Source organism: Bubalus bubalis, chromosome 1 (genome assembly GCF_019923935.1).
Source record: "Bubalus bubalis isolate 160015118507 breed Murrah chromosome 1, NDDB_SH_1, whole genome shotgun sequence".
Lineage (NCBI taxonomy): Eukaryota > Metazoa > Chordata > Mammalia > Artiodactyla > Bovidae > Bubalus > Bubalus bubalis.
In genome coordinates this window covers 38,326,234-38,338,693 of record NC_059157.1, presented here as the reverse complement: position 1 = coordinate 38,338,693, position 12,460 = coordinate 38,326,234, and the positions used below count along the sequence as shown (strand labels likewise).

Sequence of the window (12,460 nt, the reverse complement as noted above, 5' to 3'; positions counted from 1 at the left end):
TTGGATTAATACAACCTCGTCAAGGTCAGGTGATGTGGGAGCACAGTCAAAGGCAGCAGGAGAGGGAAATGACCCCTCTGACCCTCCTTAGCCACCTTCAAAGGTGCACAAAGTGTCCAGCACCGATATTCTGAGCATTTACTGACAGGTAAGAGGGATGCGGCTGGGATTAAGGCTGTTTTAGATTTGGTGGTGTGTGTCCATGGGAGAAATGGGACAGTAGACGAAAGAAGTGTCAATGTGGTCTAGGCGATGGGGTATGGATACTTTAATGTTTACATTTCATGATTTTTTGTAGGGTGATTTTCTTGAAGAGATCTCTAGTCTTTCCCATTCTGTTGTTTTCCTCTCTTTCTTTGCATTGATTGCTGAGGAAGGCTTTCTTATCTCTCCTTGCTATTCTCTGGAACTCTGCATTCAGATGCTTATATCTTTCCTTTACTCCTTTGCTTTTGGCTTCTCTTCTTTTCACAGCTATTTGTACGGCCTCATCCAACAGCCATTTTGCTTTTCTGCATTTCTTTTCCATGAAGATGGTCTTGATCCCTGTCTCCTGTACAGTGTCACGAACTTCCGTCCATAGTTCCTCAGGTACTCTGCCTATCAGATCTAGTCCCTTAAATCTATTTCTCCCTTCCAGTGTGTAATTATCAGGGATTTGATTGAGGTCATACCTGAATGGTCTAGAGGTTTTCCCCACTTTCTTCCATTTAAGTCTGAATTTGGCAAGAAGGAGTTCATGATCTGAGCTACAGTCAGCTCCCGGTCTTGTTTTTGCTGCCTATAAAGAGCGTCCCCATCTTTGGCTGCAAAGAATATAATCAATCTGATTTCGGTGTTGACCATCTGGTGATGTCCATGTGTAGAGTCTTCTCTTGTGTTGTCGGAAGAGAGTGTTTGCTCTGACCAGTGCATTCGCTTGGCAAAACTCTATCGACCTTTGCCCTGCTTCATTCCGTATTCCAAAGCCAAATTTGCCTGTTACTCCAGGTGTTTCTTGACTCCCTGCTTTTGCATTCCAGTCCCCGATAATGAAAAGGACATCTTTTTTGGGTGTTAGTTTTAAAAGGTCTTGTAGGTCTTCATAGAACTGTTCAACTTCAGCTTCTTCAGGTTTAATGGTTGGGGCATAGGCTTGGATTACTCTGATATTGAAAGGTTTGCATTGGAAATGAACAGAGATCATTCTGTGGTTTTTGAGATTGCATCCAAGTACTGCATTTCAGACTCTTTTGTTGACCATGACGACTACTCCATTTCTTCTCAGGGATTCTTGCCCACAGGAGTAGATATAATGATCATCTGAGTTAAATTCACCCATTCCAGTCCATTTTAGTTGGCTGATTCCTTGAATGTCAATGTTCACACTTGCCATCTCCTGTTTGACCACTTCCAATTTGCCTTGATTCATGGACCTGACATTCAAGTTTCCTATGCAATATTGCTCTTTAAAGTGTCGGACCTTGCTTCTATCACTGGTCCCATCCACAACTGGGTATTGTTTTTGCCTTGGCTCCATCCCTTCATTCTTTCTGGAGTTATTTCTCCACGGATCTCCAGTAGCATATTGGGCACCTACTGACCTGGGGAGTTCCTCTTGCAGTATCCTATCATTTTGCCTTTTCATACAGTTAATGGGGTTCTCAAGGCAAGAATACTGACGTAGTTTGCCATTCCCTTCTCCAGTGGACCACATTCTGTCAGACCTCTCCACCATGACCCTCCCACCTTGGGCAGCCCCACAGGGCATGGCTTAGTTTCATTGAGTTAGACAAGGCTGTGGTCCATTTGATCAGATTGGCTAGTTTTCTGTGATTGTGGTTTCCGTGTGTCTGCCCTCCGATGCCCTCTCGCAACACCTACCGTCTTGCTTGGGTTCTCTTACCTTTGACGTGGGGTATTTCTCCATGGCTGCTCCAGAAAGTGCAGCCGCTGCTCCTTACCTTGGACTAGGGCTATCTCCTCAGGGCCGCCCCTCCTGACCTGAAGGTGGAGTAGTTCCTCTCGGCCCTCCTGGGCATGCACAGCCGCCTCTCCTTGAATGTGGGTTTCTCCTCTCGGCCGCCTCACCTGACCTCAGGCATGTAGTAGCTCCTCTTGGCGGCCCCCCTGACCTCGGGTGTGGGGTAGCTCCTCTTGGCCACAGATGGTGTGATCACTCACCTAGAGACTGACATCCTGGAATGTGAAGTCAAGTGGGCCTTAGAAAGCATCACTACGAAAAAAGCTAGTGGAAGTGATGAAATTCCAGTGGAGCTATTTCAAATCCCGAAAGATGATGCTGTGAAAGTGCTGCACTCAATATGTTAGCAAATGTGGAAAACTCAGCAGTGACCACGGGACTGGAAAAGTTCAGTTTTCATTCCAATCCCAAAGAAAGGCAATGCCAAAGAATGCTCAAAGGAACACACAATTGCACTCATCTCACATGCCAGTAAAGTAATGCTCAAAATTCTCTAAGCCAGGCTTCAGCAGTATGTGAACAGAGAACTTCCAGATATTCAAGCTGGTTTTAGAAAAGGCAGAGGAACCAGAGGTCAAAATGCCAACATCGGCTGGATCATTGAAAGCAAGAGAGTTCCAGAAAAACATCTATTTCTGCTTTATTGACTGTGCCAAAGCTTTTGACTATGTGGACCACAATAAAATGTGGAAAATTCTGAAAGAGATGGGAATACCAGACAACCTGACCTGCCTCATGAGAAACCTATATTCAAGTTAGGGAGCAACAGTTAGAACTGGACATGGAACAACAGACTGGTTCCAAATAGGAAAATGAGTACATCAAGGCTGGCTGTTGTCACCCTGCTTATTTAACTTCTATGCAGAGTACATCATGAGAAATGCTGGGCTGGAGGAAGCACAAGTTGGAATCAAGATTGCTGGGAGAAATATGCAGATGACACCACCCTTATGGCAGAAAATGAAGGAGAACAAAAAGTTTCTTGATGAAAGTGAAAGAGGAGAGTGAAAAAGTTGGCTTAAAGCTCAACATTTAGAAAACAAAGATCATGGCATCTGGTCCCATCACTTCATGGCAAATAGATGGGGACACAGTGAAACAGTGGCAGACTTTATTTTGGGGGGGCTCCAAAATCACTGCAGATGGTGACTGCAGCCATGAAATTAAAAGACGCTTACTCCTTGGAAGGAAAGTTATGACCAACCTAGATAGCATATTGAAAAGCAGAGATATGACTTTGCCAGCAAAGGTCCGTCTAGTCAAGGCTATGGTTTTTCCAGTGGTCAAGTATGGATGTCAGAGTTGGACTGTGAAGAAAGCTGAGCGCTGAAGAATTGATGCTTTTGAACTATGGTGTTGGAGAGGACTCTTGAGAGTCCCTTGGATTGCAAGGAGATCCAACCAGTCCATCCAAAGGAGATCAGTCCTGGGTGTTCATTGGAAGGACTGATGTTGAAGCTGAAACTCCAGTACTTTGGCCACCTCATGCAAAGTGTTGACTCATTGGAAAAGGCCTTGATGCTGGGAGGGATTGGGGGCAGGAGGAGAAAGGGACGACAGAGGATGAGATGGCTGGATGGCAATCCCGACTCGATGCACATGGGCTTGTGTGAACTCCGAGAGTTGGTGATGCACAGAGAGGCCTTGCTTGGTGCTGTGATTCATGGGGTTGCAAAGAGTCGCACATCAATGAGCGACTGAACTGAACTGATTCAGTGAATTTGTTAGATTAAACGTTATGTGTACAAAAAATATATTTCAATTCCAGTAGATCATACAGTTGGTGTTTCTGTTACCATCCTGTGGACCCGTTTCACTCGTCAGCCGTCCCCTTGCCACTATCCTCTGACATGCCCTGCTCTGTTCTGTGAGAATGTTTGCTTTTGTGTCATTTGCTTTCCTTTCTTTTTGTTTTGACTTATTTGCTTTTAAAATTTGTGTTTAATGTTCCACATCGAAGTGAATTCACAAGATATTTCTCTTTTCTAAATGGGTCTTCAAGACACTGAGAGATACAGGGTGAGTTTTGCTGTTCAGTTGCTCAGTTGTGTCTGACTCCTTGTGACCCCCTGGACTGTAGCCTACATAACGTTGATTGGTTAAGAAAACCTCATCAAAAAAAAAAAAAAGGAAAGAAAACCTTATCAAGGTCATGTAACCTTAGGGGAGTCTCAAGTCAGCAGGAAAGGGAATTTTCCCCCCTGACCCTCCTCAGCCACCCTGGAAGCTGCATCTCCTCAGCTGGAGTGTCCAGCACTCATGATTCTGAGCATCTTCTGACAGACTAGAGGCTCACAGCTGAATTTCAGGTTGTGTGGTTTAAATTTGGTGCTTGGCTAGTCCCTCAGGGAAATGGGACAAGAGTAAAATCATGTAGTGATGTGGCTTTAGGCAGCCTGGGATCGATTCTGTAATTTCTTTAGAATTTTATTTTACTTGTTTTAAGCTTTGGTATTATCCCACTATAATTTTAGTGAAGTTTTAGGTGCATCACCATACATTTCAGCTTCTGTGAACCACACATCTTCTCAGCACCAAAATCTGCAGTTTTCCTCTGTTAGTATTTGCTGCCCCATTTTCTTTGAGGTGCCTCTTCTGATTTCCTTTACTCAGATCTGTGTATCTTTGTATTTGCTATCATGTCAACGTTGTCTTCTTTAAAATTCTTTTTTCTTGTTTTCTTTTTGTTTGTCTTTTGTGTTCCACACATGAGTGAAATTGTGAATTCTTTCTTTCTCTTCACATGTCTTCAGATGTGGTTAGACCAAAGGAAATAGATGACGTCACTTGGCTCAGAAACTCTCGACAAGCTCATGCGACCTTGGAGCAGCCTCAGGTCAGCTGGGAACCGAACATTCCTTCTTGACGGGTCCTCAGCCACCTTCAAAGCTGCATCTCCCTCAGTGAGGGCATTCCTCCCCCACCTCTCTGATCATCTCCTACAGAGAGGAGGAGCACAGCTGGATTTTAGGATGGTTTGCTTTTTAAACCTGGTGTTCAGCATATTATTCAGAAAAAAGTCCATAGTAAACTTATGTAGTGGTGTGGCCTGGCAAGAGGGGAAGGTGTCCTGAACTTTATGATTTCATTTTTTAAATTGAGTAAACGTTGATGTTAATATTAGACGTTTCATTTGTACTTCTTTTTTGCAATTACAAAGCTAATTTTAAAACTTTGGGGTGAACTCCACAGGAATAAAAAAGACTGGGAAAGGATAACCCCCTAACCCTCTGAAAGTGGCCGAAAGGGAGAGAGGCTACCTGAGGGGAAGGAAGCACAAAAGGGACGCGCTGCAGACTCAGGGCAAAGGGACGCCATCAGTCCTGGGCCCGGGAGCCCTGTGGCAGGAAACCCCAGCGTGGGGGCACTGGCTTCAGGCACAGAGGCCAAGGGCAAGAGGGTTGCACACAAAGCCCCAAAGCTACTTGGCTTCCCCCTTCCCTTTTGCCTTTTTCAGTTTCTGCTGCGTGATCTGCATGTCCCTCTGCTTGGGGGACAATCGCCCCAGCGGCTCAGTGCTTTCCCTCAACCGATCTGCTCTGCCTTTTCTTATTCTTTTGGCAGGCAAGCTCCTGCTGGTTATCTCGTGTCATGGTTACTGCAGCGACTCTGCCCTTTTGTACATTATTATATTTCAGATTTTTGAGCCTTATTCATGCTCACCACCCAGATTTCCCTTTGTCACTGCCATCACATTTGACCACCGTGACTCTCCTGCCTTCTACCCTGAAGCTTCCTCCCTCAGTTCAGTTCAGTCACTCAGTCGTGTCCTACTCTTTGCGACCCCATGGACTGCAGCATGGCAGGCTTCCCTGTCCATCACCAACTCCTGGTGTTTCCACAAGCGCATGTCCATTGAGTTGGTGATGCCATCCAACTACCTCTTCCTCTGTCATCCGCTTCTCCTCCTGACTTCAGTCTTGCCCAGCATCAGGGTCTTTTCAAGTGAGTCACTTCTTCACATGAGGTGGCCAAAGAATTGGAGTTTCAGCTTCAGCATCAGTCCTTCCACAGAACACCCAGGACTGATCTCCTTTAGGATGGACTGGCTGGATCTCCTTGCACTCCAAGGGTCTCTCAAGAGTCTTCTCCAACACCACAGTTCGAAAGCAACAATTCTTCGGCACTCAGCTTTCTTCACAGTCCAACTCTCACATCCATACATGACTACTGGAAAAACCATAGCTTTGACTAGATGGACCTTTGTTGGCAAAGTAATGTCTCTGCTTTTGAATATGCATCTAGGTTGGTCATAAATTTTCTTCCAAGGACAAAATGTCTTTTAATTTCATGGTTGCAGTCACCATCTGCAGTGATTTGGGAGCACCCCAAAATAAAGTCTGCCACTGTTTCCCAATCTATTTGCCATGAAGTGATGGGATCAGATGCCATGATCTTAGTTTTCTGAATGTTGAGGCTTAGTCCAACTTTTTCACTCTCCCCTTTCACTTTCATCAAGAGGCTCTTTAGTTCTTCCCTTTCTGCCATAAGGCTGGTGTCATCTGCATATCTGAGGTTATTGATATTTCTCCCGGCAATCGTCATCCCAGCTTGTGCTTCATCCAGCCCAGCGTTTCTCATGATGCACTCTGCATGTAAGTTAAATAAGCAGGGTGATGATATACAGCCTTGACGTACTCCTTTCCTGGTTTGGAACCAGTCTGCTGTTCCATGTCTGGTTCTAACTGTTGCTTCCTGAGCTGCATATATTTCTCAGGAGGCAGGACAGGTGGTCTGGTATTCCCATCCCTTTCAGAATTTTTCAGAGTTTATTGTGATCCACTCAGTCAAAGTGCTTTGGCATAGTCAATAAAACAAAAGTTGATGTTTCTCTGCAACCCACTTGCTTTTATGGTGATCCAGTGGATGAGGAAGCCTCCTCCCTACTGTACGCTGCCTGTTCTCATATCTGTGTGTTGCCTCTGTCTCTGCTGTGTTTGTCGCTGTGCTGGTGTGTTCCTTCTGTGTCTGCTCTCACTCTTCTACCCAGGAGGGAAATCCTCCTGTCTTTGCTTTCAGCCTCTGACTTAATTCATCGGCATCATAGCACTAAGGTCTCTCCATGTTCTGGAAAATAATAACATCTCAACTGTTTTTCTTTTTCTGGCTTATTAGATTTCCATTGAATAGGCATACTATTGAAATCCAAAAACATTATTTGTTCGTCCTTAGTTTAAACATGTATTTCACATGAGCTAGGTACAAAGGAGACGCTGAGGACAAAAGTTCCAGAAAACAGACCCTCAGCCGTGAATCATCTAATCTAGTAGAGAGGAAGATAATTTAAAGTGAATTTGTACTTGAAAATTGCCTTCCCTGATGTCGAATGGGAGAGTCCAGTTTTCAAAATTAACCACACTTATTTTTTATTTTCAAATGCCTATTCCTCAATATTAAGTGTAGCTTCCCCCTAGCACAAATGTTTGTGTACATGTGGGGAGATCTTTTATCTCCTAGACTGTGATACATGTAACCCACGTCTCTAAATTTAGTCTTCAGAGGATACAAATCCAAATGCATGATATTCTGGGTCTTAATCTGTGTGTCAGGAATCAGGGGAGAATATAGAAATGTCTGGGCAGTTCAGTTCAATCTCTCAGTCATGTCTGACTCTTTAGGACCCCGTGGACTGCAGCACACCAGGCTTCCCTGTCCATCTTCACCTCTGGGAGCTTACTCAAACTCATGTTGATCGAGTCGGTGATGCCATCCAACCATCTCATCCTCTGTCATCCCCTTCTTCTCCTGCCTTCCATCTTTCCCAGCATCCAGTCTTTTCCTTTGAGTCAGTTCTTAACATCAGATGGCCAAAGTACAGGAGTTTCAGCTTCAGCATCAGTCCTTCCAGTGAATATTCTGGACTGATTTCCTTTAGGATGGACTGGTTGGATCTCCTGGCAGCCCAAAGGACTCTCAAGAGTCTTCTCCACCATCACAGTTCAAAAGCATCAATCCTTCAGCATTCGCATTTGTTTACAGTCCAACTCTCACATCCATACAAGACTACTGGAAAAACCATAGCCTTGACTAGACGGACCTTTGTCAGCAAAGGAATGTCTCTGCTTTTTAATATGCTGTCTAGATTGCTCGTAGCTTTTCTTCCAAGCAACAAGCGTCTATTCATTTCATGGCCACAGTCACCATCTATAGTGATTTTTGAGCCCCCAAAAATAAAGTCTGTCACTGTTTCCCTATCCTTTTACCATGATCTTAGTTTTCTGAATGTTGAGTTTTAAGCCAAGTTTTTCACTCTCTTCTTCCACTTTCATCAAGAGGCTCTTTAGTTCTTCTTCACATTCCGTAAAGAGAAAGATCTGAGCAGGAGAAGTCAATATGTCAGAAACCCGGTCCCGATGTCATGATCCCCATTTAGGGTCAATAGGGCAGGAATGTCTCTGTGTCTCTGCATCAAAATGACAGTTTCTTCTTTCTTTTCACAGAGGAGATACAAAAATTAAGATTGAGGAGAATCTCCAGTAGGTGTGGAAGATGGCTGGTCATTACGGGTGGCTGAGAGCCTGCCCACTCTTTCAAGACCAGAAAGTGAGGAAGCAAAACCCGGGACCTGGGAGGCAGATGGCTCCCCCACCACAGGAGAAAGACTCCACGGTGAGTGGAGGCTTGGACCTGCAGGGAATCTGTGGGTGGCATGAACTGCAGAGACAGGGTTTAGACCTGGAATATTCTGGGTCCATAACTAACTAGTGCATTCGCATCCAAAGATAGCTACCTCGACCTCCCTCCCCAGCAGATCGGGCCACTCAGAGCCTGGGAGGAACCATCAGGGCTCCTCAGGGTTATGTCTGCCCTGGCTTCATCCAGATCTTTCAATGGGGCTCTTACAGTTCACCTTAGACCGACAGCCCCTCCTCCTCTGATCCTCCTGACGAGGGCTTTGGGAACCACAAGATTGAAATTATCCTGGCACCTGAGGGACCCCGTCCTTTCTCCAGAACCAGCATGCAATGCTCTCCATCCTTCTTTGCATTCCCTTTGGCCTCGTGCTTGTGGCTTCTGATGACTCACTGACCTGGTTCTCCTCCACCCACAGGTGAAGTGTAAGGACTGTGGAGCCTTTGGGCACACAGCAAGGAGCCTCAGGTGCCCCATGAAGCGCTGGCAAGGGGCGCTGGTCCCCTTGCCCTTGGGGTCCAGATTCGGTAAGGAGAACCTGGCGTGGAAGCTGCAGGACACACCGACCCCAGGGACCCCTAACACGGCTGAGAGAGAGGAGGAGGAAAGTCAGAGGTGAGCGGCGGGGAGGTGGGACCCAAGGTCTGGGCTGCAATCTGGAGAGAGTTCCTCTCCTTGTTGACACTGTGCTGAGCCATGTCTAGAAAGGATAGGGAAACTCAGGAGACAGAGACAGAAACAACGTACTCAGGGGCCACACTCGGAGGCTCACACTAGGCCCTGAAGTCACTAAAGAGAGTGTGGAACACTCACAACTTTGCAGCTGACCAGCCCTGAAGCCCTGGAGGGGTCTCTGGAGTCAGGGAAGGACATGGGGGTTCGGCACAAAGGCAGAGGGGTTCAGGTCCGATGTCACTCCCATACTAGGAAAGGGGCTGGGCCACAGCACCATTGGTCCCAACTGTGACAAGGACACTGGGTTTTTGACACTTGACACGTTTGTGTTGCAGGAAAGAGGAGCAGCAGAGGAAGCTCCTGCAGCGATTTCCCAGGAGGCCCCGCGGTCGGCAGCCGCAGAGCTGGAAGGAGGAGCCGGAGCCCAGCCTCTGCCTGAGGGTCAGTCTCTGCTGGGCCCCTTCTTTAATCCACTGGCCTCAGTCCTGTCTGTGGGAGGAAACCAGTCATGTTCTTTCCTGACCAATGGCATCATTTATTTTTCAGATGCCATTTTTCACGGTGCCTTTGATTTTGCATTCTTACTCGCATGTCTGGCGAGAAGCTGGCAGAGACATGGAAGTGATTTTATCAGCAGCTTCCATAGTCAAATCCTTTAAGTTAGAACAGGAATCTGTAAATTGTGATTCATCCTCCAAAACTGGACAAGAAAATTCATTTTGCCATCAAGGCGCCTGCAAATCACCAATCTGTGTACAGTCTCAAATAGAAGGTCTACCAAACACTTGCTTCCCCTTACTTAACAAGAGACATGGTTTGAACATTTCCATTTGATGTATAAATGTATCAAGGTCACATGAGCACCCTGATATTTAGGATCTTATCATATAAAATGAATGCATGTGAGGTGTTTTACTGGATGGAGAGGAGATTCTCACACCTGGCCTCTCTGTGTGGTCTTGTCTTCCAGCACCCTAACATGCCCGTTCTTATCCACACATCCAAGAGGCAATCCTTCCAGGATCCAAATCACCCAAGAGGGTCACTGATGAGGAGGGATGATGTGAAATCCAGCCTCCCCACAGTGCCTCTCATCGGCAGGGATTTGGCCCCGGCCTCCAAGGGCCGCATCGAGGCTCCAGGCAAGAGATGTGCACAGACCCCCAGCCTGACATGTGTGAACCCCCCAAAGAAACCTAGACTCAGCCCCGTCCAGACCCCCCAGCAGAGCACTCCGACAGCAGATCTGGGGGCCTTCCTGAATCTCCCTCCTCCACCCAGCACAGCTGGACGTGGACCGAGAGTGGCCGCCCGGGTATCCAGGGAGACACCTGCCCAGGGGCAACGGTTTGACCTCCAGCCTCCAGCGGACAGATCTCCCTCCAGGAGCATGGGCACCGTCTCCGCAGCCCACCCTGTGCCCATCATTCGCGTCCCAGCCCAGCCTCTCAGGATGCTCTTCCTGAGAGACGGTGAAGGCTGCTGGAGCTGCCGGTACACGGCGCCCCCGTCTCCAGAGCCTGCCCTTCCTGTTCAGAGCCCGTCCGTAGACCAGGAGCCCGACGGACACGCTGTCCCCGGGCCCCGGAGCATCCTCTTTGATGACCTCCACGTGTCTTCTTCCTCCGAAGAGAGTGACTGGGATGAAGACACCAGTGGCAACTGAACCTTGTCCTCCAGTCTCAGGAGGTGCCCTGTCGTGACTGTGACCTTGGCGGGTGGGCTGGGTGTTAGAGGGAGCGGCTGTTCCCGGTGAAGCAGGACTCCCCACCCTGGTGGGTGAGACAACAGTGGGACCGGATCATCCTGGGGACACACAGCTGCACACACTGCCCTGTCTCCTCATGGAATCCGAGTCTGTCCCATGGCACTTATCCAACCAAATGTCAAGCTGTCAACCTCAATCTATTATCAGGAATTGAGGCAAATTCTAGGAGTGACTTTTAACCATTGGGTAGATAGGAAGTGATGGTAGTATCAGTAGTTGATGATGGTAGTGTCTGTGTTGGATGGTAGTATCTGTATCTGAACATTTGGAACCTGCCTAAAGGGCCTGACTCTGCTCTGCAGAAGGTCAGCCAGGCCCTGTCCTGAGAGAAGTCTTGTGGGCTCTGTGGAGTCTTGCACTATAAATCACAGTGGGGAAAATTCCCGTGGCTGTGCTTATCAAGTGTCATTAAATGTTACTACAAAGCTTTGTTTTAAAAATTGTCTTTCTGTGTTTTCAGTATAAACAAAAAAAATTATACAATCCTCTCAAGAGATGTAGAAAGATCATTTGGTCACATTCAACATCCTGGTCAGGCAGGCCCTGCACCCAGCCCCTGCAGGGCCTTCCTTCTGCCCTAAATCAAATCAGCAATAGGTCAAGATCCATTTCATATGTATATATAATTACATACTGTTGAATGTAATATGCTAATATTTTTTTAAGATCTTTTGTATTTATGTGCATCAGAAAATTTTTGATTTTGTTATTATGTATTACTTGATTTTGTTATCATGGAATGCTACGCTTAGTGGCTCAGTCGTGCGTAACTCTTTTGGACCCCATGGACTGCAGTCCGCCAGGCTCCTCTGTCCATGGGGATTCTCCAGGCAAGCATCCTGGAGTGGGCTGTCGTGCCCTCCTCCAGGAGATCTTCCCAACCCAGGGATGGAACCCAGGTCTCCTGCACTGCAGGCAAATTCTTTACAGACTGAGCCCCTAGGGAAGCCCTATTATGTCATCGTGGTATGAAAAACTAGTTGGAATCAGTTGCCGCCTTACATTTGAATGATAATTTTGGTAGGATTGATACACTGTCTCCTACAAATTTTATAAAATTTACCAATGAAAAAGTTTGAATTTTAATAAAGTTTTACCATAGAAAACATTTTGTGTGTGGTTTTTATCTCTAAGCCTTGAAGATCATCTTAATACTATTTTGACTCAAGATAGATCTTGTAATGGAGGGGAAAGAGGAGCATGGGAGGACTTTATGAAAAACACAGAATCAGGGCCTCCCAGATCCCCGCGGCCACTTATGCACGTTAACGATGCCCCCGTGTCAGTCCCTGCTTGGAGAATGTGGTCAGCCTGTGCACTGCCTACAGCCACAGGAAGCCCCAGAACTACCTCAGCCCTCATTCTCAGGTGCCCTGTGCTAGCTCTTCTGCCAGAACCCTGGGATTTCACACAGCAGGCTT

At 46.8% G+C, this 12,460-nt stretch overlaps 1 protein-coding gene across 1 annotated transcript; it reads left to right on the top strand.

Moving 5' to 3' along the window:
- Positions 1-8,231: 8,231 nt before the first annotated feature.
- Positions 8,232-12,138, top strand: LOC102394460 (putative protein FAM90A13P). The gene is made up of 4 exons (XM_006078123.3): positions 8,232-8,572; positions 9,015-9,211; positions 9,607-9,712; positions 10,242-12,138. The coding sequence occupies exons 1-4, from the start codon at positions 8,453-8,455 to the stop codon at positions 10,935-10,937; spliced, it is 1,119 nt and encodes a 372-aa protein (XP_006078185.3). The 5' UTR covers positions 8,232-8,452; the 3' UTR covers positions 10,938-12,138.
- The last annotated feature ends 322 nt before the right edge of the window (positions 12,139-12,460 follow it).